The 14,774-nt window shown below is 37.3% G+C and overlaps 3 protein-coding genes across 6 annotated transcripts; 1 reads left to right on the forward strand and 2 right to left on the reverse strand.

Annotated features, from left to right (window-relative positions):
- Positions 1-257: 257 nt before the first annotated feature.
- Positions 258-3,349, forward strand: LOC140967517 (protein REVEILLE 7-like). The gene is made up of 6 exons (XM_073428077.1): positions 258-564; positions 1,266-1,355; positions 1,466-1,577; positions 1,685-1,746; positions 1,924-2,337; positions 2,437-3,349. The coding sequence occupies exons 1-6, from the start codon at positions 547-549 to the stop codon at positions 3,073-3,075; spliced, it is 1,335 nt and encodes a 444-aa protein (XP_073284178.1). The 5' UTR covers positions 258-546; the 3' UTR covers positions 3,076-3,349.
- Positions 3,350-3,568: 219 nt separating this feature from the next.
- LOC140967518 (organelle RRM domain-containing protein 6, chloroplastic-like) lies at positions 3,569-6,278 on the reverse strand. 2 transcript variants are annotated; one of them, XM_073428079.1, is made up of 4 exons: positions 5,984-6,278; positions 4,835-4,903; positions 4,417-4,509; positions 3,569-3,977 (listed from the first exon to the last, which is right to left on the reverse strand). In XM_073428079.1, exons 1-4 carry the CDS (start codon positions 6,228-6,230, stop codon positions 3,910-3,912), a joined length of 477 nt encoding a protein of 158 aa, XP_073284180.1. In that variant the 5' UTR covers positions 6,231-6,278; the 3' UTR covers positions 3,569-3,909. The 2 variants fall into 2 exon arrangements, with proteins under 2 accessions (XP_073284180.1, XP_073284179.1); XM_073428078.1 differs by having other exon boundaries at positions 4,403-4,509; positions 5,984-6,277.
- A 316-nt stretch (positions 6,279-6,594) lies between these two features.
- On the reverse strand, positions 6,595-14,479 carry LOC140967618 (protein argonaute 1-like). Of its 3 annotated transcripts, XM_073428235.1 has the most exons (23): positions 14,349-14,479; positions 12,611-13,260; positions 12,296-12,504; positions 12,056-12,205; positions 11,841-11,974; positions 11,519-11,628; positions 11,166-11,272; positions 10,546-10,684; positions 10,353-10,469; positions 9,981-10,088; positions 9,830-9,901; positions 9,463-9,585; positions 9,225-9,390; positions 8,853-9,112; positions 8,623-8,765; positions 8,434-8,496; positions 8,280-8,343; positions 8,011-8,146; positions 7,830-7,903; positions 7,660-7,754; positions 7,552-7,583; positions 7,259-7,459; positions 6,595-6,685 (listed from the first exon to the last, which is right to left on the reverse strand). In XM_073428235.1, exons 2-22 carry the CDS (start codon positions 13,250-13,252, stop codon positions 7,269-7,271), a joined length of 3,135 nt encoding a protein of 1,044 aa, XP_073284336.1. In that variant the 5' UTR covers positions 13,253-13,260; positions 14,349-14,479; the 3' UTR covers positions 6,595-6,685; positions 7,259-7,268. The 3 variants fall into 3 exon arrangements, with proteins under 3 accessions (XP_073284336.1, XP_073284335.1, XP_073284337.1); XM_073428234.1 differs by lacking the exon at positions 6,595-6,685 and having other exon boundaries at positions 7,026-7,459; XM_073428236.1 differs by lacking the exons at positions 6,595-6,685; positions 14,349-14,479 and having other exon boundaries at positions 7,028-7,459; positions 12,675-12,893.
- Between the last annotated feature and the right edge of the window lie 295 nt (positions 14,480-14,774).

Here is a 14,774-nt window from a genome sequence, read left to right on the forward strand (position 1 = left end):
TCGGGTGTTTTTCTACTTATATGTAAATCTTACACAATAAAATAAAATAAAATAATATCTCAAAAAAAAGGGAAAATTCAGGCAACGAAGAAGGCATCTTGCAAGATGAGAAAAAGATAGGAGACAGTGCACACAAAGGACACGTGTCAAGGGCCCACTTAATCTCAGCCACAAAATAATCCCAGTCCCTACCATTCACCCTTCCTGCTCCTCTCTCGACCCTTCCATTCATATTTTATTATTAATTTTTCGCACAATAAGTAAAAATTTAATCGAGAAAAATTCCGTTGTGGAGTCCCTGTAGTTGTTTTTCCCCCAGATTATCTCTAAATTTATACTCCATTTATTCATCAGTTACCCATCTGCCCTCATCCCTCCGTCTGTTTCATTTCTTGGGTTCTTTTTTTCATATCTGTTTCTTTATTTTTTTCCGCCTTTACACTTCTCGAGTTGCTGGACAGAGCTGAGAAGTGGAGTGTGGGAGGTGTTTCTTGATATTGAAGGAATAAAGCTGCAGCCTTTATCTTTTGCGATTTTGTTGGAACCATGGTTTCTGAAACTAAGGTATGTTCTTTCTTTGGAACGGGTTCTTCTCTTTTCTTGGGTTTGTTGAGCTATTTTGCTGTTGATTTATGGTTTTATTTGCATTTACTTGATGAACTAGTGAACTGATTCGTTATTGATCTGTGTTCACACTCGAGCTACATGTGTTAGCTTGAAGCTGACGCAGAATATTATGCTCTGGATAAAGTGTAAATGAGAATAAGGCAACTGTATGAGGGATGTGATGAGTCAAGTGTTTGGATCATACTGTCCTTGTCAACCATTCGAGGATATTATGTGTGGATTGGGCGCTTTAATTTTGAAAAGTCGTTTTTTTTCCTTCGACTTACATGTCTTCAAATTTAACTGTTCTACTACTTGGATAGTTGATTGTTGTTGAATTAATGATTTTCCCACAAATAAATTCTATTTGCTGAATTCACAGAAGTTAGATGAGTTGTGCGTCTTTATTTATGTTGAGAAAGAGTTCTGCTACCAAGATCTAAATGAATGAATGGAGGATGTCGTGTACTTGGTAGAAATTTCATAGTCCAGTGATCTGAACGAGCTTTTTATCAATTCTTGAAAATACTTATATCTAGTGAACTGTGATTGATGGGTAAACCACAAGGGAGAAGGGTGGCTTGAAGTCTTCCAAAGGTTGTATTTTATCAGAACTCAGATCAAGATTTTCTCATGTAGTTCTGACTGTCATACTGCAGGATGCCTCTCTTGTGGTTAGCTCACATCTGGAACCCGTGTCTGGCCAATCTAAGGCCTTGCTATTTAATGGAAAAGGCGATCCACCAAAGGTGTCCACTCTCTCCTTTTTGTGATTTTATCAAGTGACTTTCATGAGTGAGATGACTCGGGCTCATTGTTTGGCTACTGAACTGATATACGTGTTTATGATATGTATTAGGTGAGAAAACCATATACGATAACGAAACAGCGAGAGAAATGGACCGAGGAGGAACATCAAAGGTTTCTTGAAGCTTTGAAGCTATACGGTCGTGCCTGGCGTCAAATAGAAGGTGAGTGGTAGATATGATAATTTGGCTCCCATGGAAGTCTTAAGTTTTGCTATACTTGCTGTTGTAAGAATTATTGAAGTATTTTAGTCATTCATTTCATTCTGCAGAACACGTGGGCACCAAGACTGCCATTCAAATCCGCAGTCATGCCCAAAAGTTCTTTACCAAGGTGTGCTATTGTAAACAAATATCATTTACATGTTTTAAGTTTGATTTGTTTTTATGCACGGTGTTCGGACAGATGATTAAAGACAGCATTGGAACCAATATGAATAATTTGTTTAACTACTTTATTTAATTTCATACAAATTTACACAATCTTATATTTCAACTTTTTTAACCTCAGGTAACTCGGGATTCAAGCATAGATGGCGAGAGACATTTCAATCCAAATGAGATCCCTCCTCCACGGCCCAAAAAGAAACCCCTTCATCCTTACCCTCGTAAAGTTGATTCCGTTACCGCAGAATCCCTGGTTTCACCTCAACCTGTAAGATCGCCTTCTTCAGATGGTTCTTTTGCCAACAGAGAGAATCTCTCTCCAACCTCAGTTTTGTCAACAGTTTGTTCGGATCCTGAGATTCATAAAGCTCGTGTTTCTCCAGCTTCATGTGCTACTGATGCACGTTCTGCCAAATTCATGGCAGCTGAGAATGATAATGAATATGTGACATCTGGTCTAACTTCCAAAGAAGATGATGATTTTAATCATTCTGTGAAAGCATCCTCTATTCCAGTCGCGATTAATAACTCCACAATGGTATCTTACTTATTCATTTATGCTGCCAATAAATTCAGCTGATAACTCTTACTTCGATTTTGACAATTTTTTTGTGTTTTTCCCTTTACGGGCATGTAGAAATTTGAGTTGGCTTCTCAAACAACTGTGTTTTCCATGGATAATCCATCTACTGAAGAATCTTGTGCTAGTATTAAACTATTTGGAAAGACCGTTCTTGTGAGAGATCTGTCAAAACAGTCTTTACAACTTGTTGAGAACTCTAAATCTTTACCACTTGATCCCATGGATGTGACCCTGGAAAACAACAGCGAGAAGCTCTTTCAGAACTTCCATGCGCACAAGTCTGAATTTGTCCCAACTGCGCTGACTCCCTTCAGTTTGCCAACACATTTGTTGAAGAGCGTTTCTAGCCACATGGAGAACTTTTTTGGATTGTCTTGGTGGTACTGGTATCAAACGCTGGTCCACAATCATCTCACTTCATGCAAGCTAAAGGCAGCAGAAAAGGCTGAAGATCCTCTGTGTGCCGAAGCCTTCAAAGAAGAAGATCGTCAAAAGAAAGAGTCGTTGTCTGGCTCAAACCATGGGTCAATCAGTGAAGTATCCCGCCAGTCAGATCGTGAGTCAAAATCTGCTAAAAAGGAATGCTTGAAGGGTTTCGTTCCATATAAGCGGTGTTTAGCAGAGAGGGAAGACAAGTCAGCCATGTCGTTTCTTCAAGAACGAGAGAGTCGACGAGCTCGTGTATGCTCATAGCTCGTTCTATATGATAACTCCGGGTCTTGGAACTTTTCTAACCAAATAAATTGTTTATTTTTTGTGGAACTTTATAATTATGAACCTTTTAAGTTGCCAGCCATTCTTGTAAAGAAATCTGAACCATGTGTTAGCTAATGCCGATGGTGTTAAACAGCCCTGTGCAAACAGAGCTGTCAATTGTTACATGCTTTTCTGCTGCTAATTTACAACTCGACTCTTGTTCGATGCATTATCAGGAATTACATACATTAATTGTTTCCTTAGTGACCAAGACATTTCCATTTCTTATTTTTTAACACCAGACGCTGTTAAAAAAGGTCAGTTTGAACTAAAGTTTTACCGCACGTGCTGTTTCTTGGTATATATATTTTCCATTTCCTTAATTCTATGGTATCTTGCCACAATAACATCTCATGAGGCACACAACCACTGATCATATCGAGAGATTGTAGTCAGAGATATATTCATTGATATCGTGGTTCCTCTGACAATGTTTTAGATGATATATATGTTTTGTTTTTTAAAGAAAATATAATTGAACTTAGCTACGTCAAACATTGAGATTCGGTACCGTTAAGTGGATTGGTAATTGTATATAATTCAACATTGACTGTTCAACAAGGGTGAAATTGTCAGGTAGAGTCCGTGATCGCAGTATGTCAATTTAGCTTGGTAACCAGGAATCGGCAGCTTTTGGCAAAACAGAACTAAAATCTTGGTCGAATTAGGTTTATCACCAAGCGTGCCCAAGGCAACCGGAGTAGACCTTGCAGAGATTTTTTTTCCACATGCTATTGAGAAGGATCACTCCAGCTCTCTCCAGGTTTCTGCTTAAGCCTTCGCGGTAATCCGCTTCTGGATTTTGCTACCTCGACAAAGATTACTCGGCCATCGAGAAACTGCAAGGACGTTGGGAGGCCAAGTAAGAACCAGAGAAAAATGGTCGAAAGGAACAAGAACACGAGTATTATTGCCATTATTAGATGAAATTTAGTTTACAACTTGCCTACCAATTCACAGTTATGACAAATATATATCAGTCGAAGTGGTGCACTAACGCATAGAAGCCAAATTTGGAAGTAAAATTTCAAAAAAAACTATTTTCTCCTGCCACCAACCCATCTGATCAACATGACATCTATTTCTCTAGAAAATTTTGTTACAACCAATGTGATTTGATTTGCAATGAAGAATTTCGTGAAACTAACTTGGATGATTTTTGCATCTAGATTTCTGCATATTTATCCTGAAATCTCAGTGTTTCAGAGAGATCTTCCAATCTGCAATCTAGACTTTTTTACATTTGTGTGAAAAGGCCACTAACCTTTCCGTGCATACCTTCAATGGCTTTCTCAGACTCCTCAGCCGTGGCATATCTTAAGAATGCAAAGCCCCTCGGCCTGTTAGCTATATCATCCATCACCAAATTCACTACAATAATGATACAACATGTTCTCAATCAGAATCTTGAAACCGAAAATTCAACCATTTGTGTGGGTCAAACGATAATTTTATGGATTTAAAATCCATTTACATCATATCATGATTCTGATTTCTGAAAACAGCGTTGTTTAACAATACTATAAAGAGAACATCAGGATTGATGATTTTGGTTAACTTCAACGTGCCACATTCAAATTACTAAGTGAAGGAAATAAATGTATATAAATATAAAAAAAATTCCCTGATACAAACACAGCAGAAAAGAACTTTTAATAAAGAATTTGGCAACCAAGTTTTATGATGCAATTCTGACCTTCGATAAGCTCACCAAAGTTTTTGAATGCATTTCTTAGACTCTCCTCTGTAGTCCTAAAAGAGAGCCCTGAAAAAAAAAACCCTCAATGCATTCAGAACACAAACGGAAACACATTCCTCATACACCCAAAGCTCAGAAGTCATTGCCACAGCAAGTCAGCAACCGTTGTAATAATAATAATTAATATTATTGTTATTGTTGTTATTATTAAATTTTTTGTGAATATCATACCTAGGGGTGCAACAGAGCCGATCCACTTGCATCAATGTTCAACTCAACCAAGCTCTAGTACTTTAAGTATTTTGGTCGAGCTCGAAGTTATAATTTTTTTTTCATATTTAAATTATTATTATGTTCATACTTTACAAAATTATGAATAAGAATTAAGAAACTCTGTAAAAGTTAGAAGATACTATTGTTCAACCTCAACTCAAGCTAGAATCACGTATGGGAAGATCATTTTTGCAGTGATGGCTAGCATTCTCTAAGGGAGTGGCGGATAGCCTTGAAATTTTTTTAAGGATGTGAAAAATGAGATATCTTTTGACTTTTTTTATTTTTGAAGTTACCATAGGGTTTTGTTACGATTGGGTTCAATTGATATCGTCCCAAAAATGAAATTTCAACTCTTACTTTCCAATATTTTGCAAAAAAATAGTTTCTAATTTTACCTCCCTAATCATACTTGTGACTGACTATGCATGAGAGCTCAAACTTAAGTTCGAGCCACTTAGAAACAACTAAAATCAAGATCAATAAGAGGTGCTAGGTTCAGGTCGAACTCCAGTCATGAATTTTTTCGCACATCAATTTTTTAGTCCCCGTTTCTATTACGATTCAGACATCCTGCTAGGGCATATAGCTCGGTAATGTTTCTCGTTACAGTCTTCAATTTCGGAACTGTTCTAATCTACATCGACTTCTTATCTTTTTCTTTATCCTTGAATAATTTACTTTTTTCATGACGAAAACTATTCACCAAAAACATTCAACATTTGAACATAATATTAAATTTGCAACCACAGCTGCATATCTTATAGAAACACTATTGAAGAGGCACTAAAAATTTCCAGAAAACACAGAGTTACCAAATAATACCAATGCTTAAATTACCAAATAAAAAGTTAGTGGAGAGAGAGAGCTGACCGCTAACGAAGAGTTTGGTGGAAGGAGTGAAATGCGTTCTCGACGCAGAAGAAGACTGACTAGGTGGGAGATACGCTGCAATTAGGAGACTACATTCCAGAACACCACTTACAAGCTTGTTGGCCTTAAGAGGTGAGGAATAGAATAATCTTTCCGATTTAAGTGTTCTTACTTTGACCAGTGGCTGCGGCGGCGTCGCGAGGAGAGGGCGAGGTCGAATGTGGTGATCGAAGGTGGCGGTGGCCATTCCCGTGGCGTCGTCTCGTCAGGTGATATCATATCCCCACACGATAAAACAAAACTGTTTTAGGAATTTTTACAACCCCTTCAATTTTCTCAAAATAACATATTGGTACCTTAGAAACTAACAAATAGCAATTCATACCCGTATCGTTGCGAATCGAAATTACCAACGATTGCATTTGAATCATGTTTACCTATTTTTTTTTTAAATAAATTACCAAAAATGCAATCTATGTACTTATTGATGAAAATTATAAATGTATATTTAAAAATGTTTTCTATTTTACACATGACATAATCCCACATCATCATTTATTATTTTAATTTGTTTTTATACAATTAAATGATTTATGGTACATTTAGTATTTATATTTATAATATTTTTCAATAGTAATATCTTGTTTATATTTCGTCTTCACGAGATTGAAAACTTCATGCCATGTTAAATATTCATTAGAAGTTCAACATAATTTTTCATCTTTCATTAAAGACAAAAACTTGTGTGACACAATCTCACAGATCGTATTTTGTGAAACAAATCTCTTATTTAGATCATACATAAAGTATTATTTTTTATGCTAAGTATATCACTTTTTATTGTAAATATCGGTAAGATTGACCAATCTTACAGATAAAAATTCGTAAAACCGTCTTACAAGAGACTTACTCTTCATTAAAAAAGAGTAGTTATACAATTGAATTAGATTTTATATAAAAAAAGACAAAAAAACTTATTTTAATGACAATAAATTATAAGTTACAATACTACAAGAAATCTAGAAAGAATATATTGGCCGTAAATTTATTTTTTTTGGGATTGATTTAAAATTTAAAAATAAAAAATTCGGAACAACCAAGTATCACTTTTTTGGAAAAGTAATTTTATGAATAGCTTGGCTTGTGTCGAGAAAGTTGCCAGCTCAAGCACTGCAGAGGGGGCTTATAAATACAAAAAAGTCCAGACGATCAGCAAAAGCACACCATCAAGTCTTAGAAACTATCCGATCCCAATAATATTCATTTTCCACACCCGTGGCGGTGCTCAACAATAAAACATAACCCTTTTCACGTTGTCCCTTAGCTGTGGCAGTGGTCTCACAGCAGTACCCATAGGAACCCTGCTACTCCTCGCGCCTGCACCACCACTAGTCATCGAGCCGCTGTCTGATGTTTCCGGCTCCATGTAGAAACGAGCACGAAAAGCAGCTAAATGAGCATAATATGCAGGAGGCACTGCCACATAACCCAACTACTTCAGTATCAAGGCGTGGCGATGCAAAATAAATTATGTAATCTCAAGGTTATGATGTTTCTGCAATACATACCAATGGAAACAGACCGAGTGCATCTGGCATATCTGCAAGGGGGGAAAACAAACAATTATGAATCGTACACAGAAACAAGTTCTGAGGTGGGGGGATATGGGTCCTTACGTGTAGCAAAGGTTGTTAGTAAGAGATTGAAGACCATCAGCAGTAAACTTGTTTTCGTCCCACAGCACATGATAATGAGCTGGGCGGCTAGTACCCTGTGATCGCACAGGATACATGTAAGAAACAAATAAAAGAAAGAACTTTTGAAGAAGGTAAAGGTTTGAAGATACCTTGATCCCAGCATGGCTGCAGAGGTAGAAGTCGAACTCAGTAGGGTGACAGATCTTTGAATCTACAACAGTGCCTGCTCAAATTAACATATATATAAGTCAGGAAAATCGAATAACGATTGTCGATCATAAATATAATACAAATTTAATCAGAGGCCAGGATCATGTTAAAACTTGGTACCAGGGAGTATGTTTCCACTTTTATCAACTGAATATCTATCGTGGTGGTTATTGGCAAACAATCTTGTATGATGTCGCTTTTGAACCACAACAAAGGTAACAGTGGGCTGATAGGTTGGCTCCAAGGATGCACAAGCCTGAAGAATCAATGAGTTATCTCTTTCTCTCTCTCTCCCTATCCCAGACAGTGAGTGTGTGTGCAGATATATATACAGAGATATAGATAGATATATAGAAGAGAGAACTTAAACTCTAAAAGAAAATGATTACCTTGCGGATTGCATCCAGTTCATAAAGCAATACTTGATAAAACTGCCCTTCGCTGACACCATCCCTGTAGGACATGGAAGTCAGGCGGTAACACATGGGAACAAGAAAACAAGGATACAAAAAAGAGAGGAAAGAGATAAGTACTGTCCATTACCTGTAAAAGATAATTCTCAGTGGTTTCTGCCCAGTCACTCTACGAAATGAAACAAGTAGTTCCCTGATGCATCGCAATATAATGATTGGACCACAAATTAATAATGCTTCCAAGTGAGATTAAAAAAGGAAAACACAAATGGTAGACAGTCTTCTTGAGGATGGCACAAATAAATCATGCATATCATACTTAATCATTCCACCATGGACAATCCCTTTCACTGGATCCTGCCAGGTTTTATACAAGTCTTGAATCAGTTCTTGCCTATGGGCCTGTGCACAGACCAAGCCCGCATATTTTGTGACTTCAGGCCAATCCTGGGAAGCAACAACCTGCAATATAATTAAATACATGCTAAAAAATCCAAAATGAGGAGCACTGCATCTTAATTAGTAGCGGAAAAAAAAGGATTATCTTACAGCTGCAATCGAAGGACTGGAATCCTCCCCAGGATGGTGATGAGTGACATCAGCACCAAAAATGATAGTAGGCTGATCACTGACAAGGGGTATACGTCTTGAAATTGCATCAATCAACACGGTGTTCCTCCCTCCAACTTTAACATTTATCTTCAGAGCCACATTGGCAAGGTACTGCTTGCTCACCTTATAGACATGCTTCTGTAGACAGCATTGAGATACTATTCCAAGATCCGTTTCGCATATCCGTTTCAGGTCACCTTGATAAATAAGAAGCCAAAAGAAGAAAGAGCATAGAAACATAATCCATCTTCATGATCTTCTAAGAAAAAGGGTGCGAGTACATATTTTGGAAACCCGTCAAAATTTTACCATAAAGAGAACCATTATTGTCTGGCAATATAACAATTAGCAAATCAAGCTCCTTCCCATAAGGCTGCAGTTTAGTCATGACATCATGATACCTAGCTTTTAGAACCCTTTCTACCTGATCTGGTCGGGCATTCAAAACAGGCAAGACGGATTCTGGATTGAAAGCCTGCAAGAAGAAAACACAAAATCAGAAGGTCTAATATTTGAACCTGCAAAGTACAACAAAATCCATGGTTACCATGCCAGAAGTAGTGCACATTTGCGCAAGCTCATAAAAGAAATTGTGTGCTGCACTCTCTTGCACATTTCGGGCAAAGTTAATACCAATCCAACAGTTCACTGTACCACCATTAACCATCCTCTGCACAGAGCCAAAAAATTAGGTGGTCTAAGCGATTGTTGTACTGTCAGTAAACAAGATAAACATGCAGTATAAAATAGAATATGAAATGCACCACTAAAACAATAATATCACAGATCAACTACAACTAATAAGCATCTCAACAGAAACTATCCTAGGAAACAATGTGTGTTGACCGTTGTTATTTGAAGCTTCGCAAAATATAAGGCACTTCATATGAACAAAACAATGAACGGGCCTTCACCTTGTTCATCATGTTCCACTGCCCAACTTGGGGAAGACAGTCTTTCTCTCGTCCAGAATCATGATACTTGAGCTATAAAAAGAGAGAACAATTAGAACAACAAAGACCGAGACAAATCAAACAGCGAGCGAAAATAGAATTTTTAGCTTACCCATGGTGGAGGCAAAACGCGAGCTTCGACTTGAGCCAGCTTATCACTAATTTTAATCCCAAATTCCTTGGCGTAAGGGTCTTCAGCATATGCATTATGGCATACAGTCTGACAAACAAAGGAAGATGAGCATTACTTGCAGAATATTAGGAACTACAGCAATTCAAAATCCCATAAAAGCAGAATTTTTAATGCAAAAGCATAAAATATATAGAAAGACTGCAAGATACAAATTGCAGAACTTGTACAATTTATGTAATAACAGAACGTTATATCACACATAATCTTTCTAAGAGCACAGATGCAAAGCTTCAAATCCAAATAGAAGGTACTGCAAAACAATGATTCAATTTGCAACAAACAAAGACCAACCCGAAGTATGTCGCTCTCTCTCTCGTTAGGACGCTGGCAAGTGACTTTAAGGAGTTCAGTAATCTGTCTCTCATTTAACCTCTTTGAGTACCTCTGGCCCTCCACAATCTTGCACACCTAGATATTAAATGTCTTTAGTACAATAATCTCAACATTATTTGAAATAAACAGATACAAAATAAAATAAACTTACCTCCATGGGCAAATAATTTGGCCTCTGAGTATTTCCAACTTGCAGACAAGGCCATTGGGTGCGTTGAATGACAAACCCGTATGTCTCTCGGAAGTATTCTACCACAGATTTCATTGAGCCTCTTTCATCAACCGGAAATCTAATACAAGCACGAGCCATTTTCAGGTAACAGTTGAGTAATTCCAAGCGTCGATCAAATTTTGATGCATTTAGCACTTGCCCATAAAGAAAGTTAAGCAACAGACTGATAATCACATTTCAATATACAATCACATAAAAGTCTATGGTTCAAAACAATAAGTTACGATACATAGATGCTCCTAAATCGTGTACAGTGTCTAATATTTGAGTGCCCAAAAATTACATTAAAAAGAGAAAATGAGGACATGATCATGATAGCCAACAATTTCAACTGTACAAAAGTAGATTTTTCTGAGATTTTTAAAAAGTTGAGGGCATTTTCGCACATCATACCAATGATTGTGCAACATAGGTAGTAGATGATTTCAAATGAGAACGAGAGAACCAACGTCAAATGGATTTCTACTCGGATATTCAAATCAGAAGTAAATGCTGCATCAAATTACATTCATGACGAGCAAACAGAAGATGATCCTTACGCAAGTTCTCGTGTTGCCTGTGATGTCAAACCAAAGATGCGGTATTTTCTGCGCATATTTCCACGATGAGTGACCTCCACCTTAACTCCTCTGAGTGCTTTTTTTATCTGTTATAGGTATATCCATGTAGGGATACAAAAATAAAAAACACGTGAATGAAAACTTCACGGACATTACTCGCAGGCAGCCAAATCATGTACAAAAAAGTTTAAGAGCTTAACTCAAAACCCTGAGCACTAAAATTAAGAGTTTAGCATAAAAAATTTGTGTCAGTAAAGCTTGAAAAAATGGGATACCAAATATCAAAGCTATCAAACATGAAATCATGTTGGCGAACTATATGCAGCTCTAACCTTTACACGGTCAGCATCAGATAATGGTCTTGCAGAAACATCCCGATTCAGGAGCTGGGTGACAAAGTCAATCACAGGAAGTGGCTCGATGAAAGCAGTAGATGACATATCTGCTCCGTCAAAGACAATGATCAAGAAGAGAAATGTCACTGAGACTTGTTACCATGAACAAGCGAAGAACATAAACGCACACAAATTTACAGCTGTCCAATGAATTATAAAAACCATTGAAGATGCTTATTCCTAAACTGAAAAAAAAAATTGAACTCGGAAAAAAAAAAGAATAAAATGATTTCGGGCAACTAGGTATAGCTTTGTTCACCTATGTTCAGGGACAATCCCATTTGAGTTGGGCGAATACTTTGGTAAAAACCTCGCCAACTTTCTAGCCCTTCACCCAATGGATGCCTTCTGCCTAAATCAGGGGAGTAAAATGAGCGTCCAACTGGAGAATACCTGCAAATAATAGAAAATTTAATCCAAAGGATATTGAAAAAATTAAAACGGTACCAAAATTAGAAGGGCATTAACACATACCTACTGGTGGGAAGTTCACGTAGAACAATGTCCAAAACCTGAAGAGCTTCTTGGGGTGCATCAGTTTGCCTTCCCTGTAAGAACATGCCTAGATGATGCAAGTCAGCACGTGCTGCAAACTTGATCACCACCTTGAACTCCCTCTCTCGCCTGCACACGAGATAAGAACTCGAATATAAACAAAGTTGTTAAAATAAGATCTCATGCAAGTAAAGGGCAGTCAAAGATTAATGATGTTGCCTGGGACCACCCGGACCATCTTCTTCATCAACAAGTTTGATTTTGAATTCCTTTGAAGCAAAAGGCAGAGGCCCAGCAGTATAAAGACTCTTTCTTCCATCATAAGCAGGAAGTCTCTTACCCAGATGGGATTCCTGGTACAGCTTCACCAGCTGCTCCATCACAGCACGATTGACACCACGGGATGTGACTTCAGGTGTAATTGACACCTATTAGAAGGAGGTTCCACAAAATATAGACCATGTTAACTGGTAGAATTTAATCTCAAGAGGAAGTCAACAAAATAAGAAAAATGGCTCAACAGAAACAACTAACATCATATTGATGCAAGTCTTTATCAGGAAGCTCAGCAAAAAAGTGGTTGGCCTTTACAACGCACCTAGTACCATAACTACCCTTCCCAGGCCTCAGAGGAAATCTCGTAGACTTGCTAGAAGCAGGCTGTATTTCATGGCTTTGAGCCATTTCTGGCTCGATAGCAAGAGGCTGAAACTGCGCAGCCTGTTCCAAAGAGGTTATATCCGGTGACTGAGAATAAGAGCTAGGTCCTGCATGTGCCTCAGGGTCCCCCTGATACGGAATTGGCTGATACATCTGAACAGCATGAAAAGGAGAATGGCTAGCTTGGTGCAGCTCGGGAGGTGGTGGCCCAGAAGGTGCCCCGGACCCACGACCACTTGGAAATACGCCATAGCGTTGAGAAGGAGGTCCTCCTCGCTGATACTGCTGACCACCACGACCTTGCGGATAATCAATTGGCCCACCATGATACTGCTGTGGAGGCATTCTGCCACCTCTTCCACCATACCCTCCTCGTTGGGGTGCCCAACCTCTTGCTCCTCCACTGTATCCAGAAGCCGTCTGCCGAGGACGTCGACCACCACCGCGTCCTCCACCAGATTCCTGAGACTCGTTACTCTCACCAACACCAGGAATATCAGTTTGACTCCTTGCCATGACAACAACTATATCAAAGAAATTAATTGAAATTGTTAAAATCATTTCAACAGCCTAGCATGCTTGGTAGAACGGAAATTATGGGAATGGTTATTCCATCCTGGTTTTTTTTATATTTATAAAATGTTTTTTTATTTAATTTAATTAGTATAAATCTATATCTTCATAATAATAATATTTTATTAAAATTATAAAAATTAAAATACCAAAATAATATTCATAAAAATAATAATATTATCAAACAAATCACTATCATTTATATATATTTTTATTATTTTAACAATTAGATATTTAATCATAAAAATTATAAATTAATAATGGTTGATTTTTAAAATATTTTTTATTTATTTTAATTATTAATATTTAAAAACTAATTTTTTTATGATTTTTAATTAATGTAATTTAATACAAATACAAAAAATTAATATAACAATAAAATTCATAAGTAAAATAAAAAAAATTTCAAGAATATTCTTTTTTTGTGCAAGATTTGAAGTAAATGAGATGGAGATGAATGTTGAATTTGGTGCAGAAATTGTACTATTTTAGTGTAAAATTTATGCCAAAATAGATTTTATAGTTGGAGAATGCATAATACAACGTTATTGAAATCCTAAACATATGTTTTCCCAACCTTTAAGATATACTAAAACATCATTAATCGCACTAGTTCATTGAAACAAAACAAGCTTGATCACCAACTTCTAAGCTCGTCCCAACTACGCTTACAAAAAAAAAAAAAGAAAGACGAACTCGGCACAACCACCGGACGTGAGATGTAAAGACACAGTAATGCCAGTCCTCAACAGTAATCCATAAAGGAACACGGCACGAAGAAAGAATAAACCACACTTTTATCCTGAAATATTATTAAACCCAGATAAAACTAACAGCAAAAAACAAAGATCAAATAAGGATCATCAGAGAAACACATCAAACCACGAAAAAAAAAAGCATCATCCCAAAGCGAAAAACAAAAGGAACTTGGATCCTTCAGATTTAACCATAGAACAAATCAACAAACGAAAAGAACTAAGCCAAAGCACCAACAACACGCGCCCACGAAGATATCCTAAATCATAATCAGTTCTGTTACCTTCGTGATCGCGAAGAAAAGGTCTGGAAAATTCGGTCACCACCAAAGACAACACCGGAGCGTGGCTGCCTGCTCACACTCCACTAAAACACTGCAAATTAATAGGGAGGCTGTGAAAGAGAGGAGAGAGGATAAAAAAGAACAAAGAGTGACACAATATTGCCACTAAAGTTCGACGAAACCACGTAATTGCCACCCATATAATACAGTCGTACGTATAATGATTGTGGTCCGACCTGAAATGACAACTCAGTCCCTGTCTTCTTATGGGGTCCTGCTCCCTCCCATGGCTCTTTTGTTTTTTAAATAACACCACTTTTGTTATACTTCGTTTTTATTATATTATTATATGTGTATATATANGCATAAAAAGTAATATTTTTTCATGGATGACCCAATAAGAGATCTGTCTCATAAAATATAACC

This window comes from Primulina huaijiensis, unplaced genomic scaffold (assembly GCF_012295235.1).
Source record: "Primulina huaijiensis isolate GDHJ02 unplaced genomic scaffold, ASM1229523v2 scaffold25443, whole genome shotgun sequence".
Classification (NCBI taxonomy): domain Eukaryota; kingdom Viridiplantae; phylum Streptophyta; class Magnoliopsida; order Lamiales; family Gesneriaceae; genus Primulina; species Primulina huaijiensis.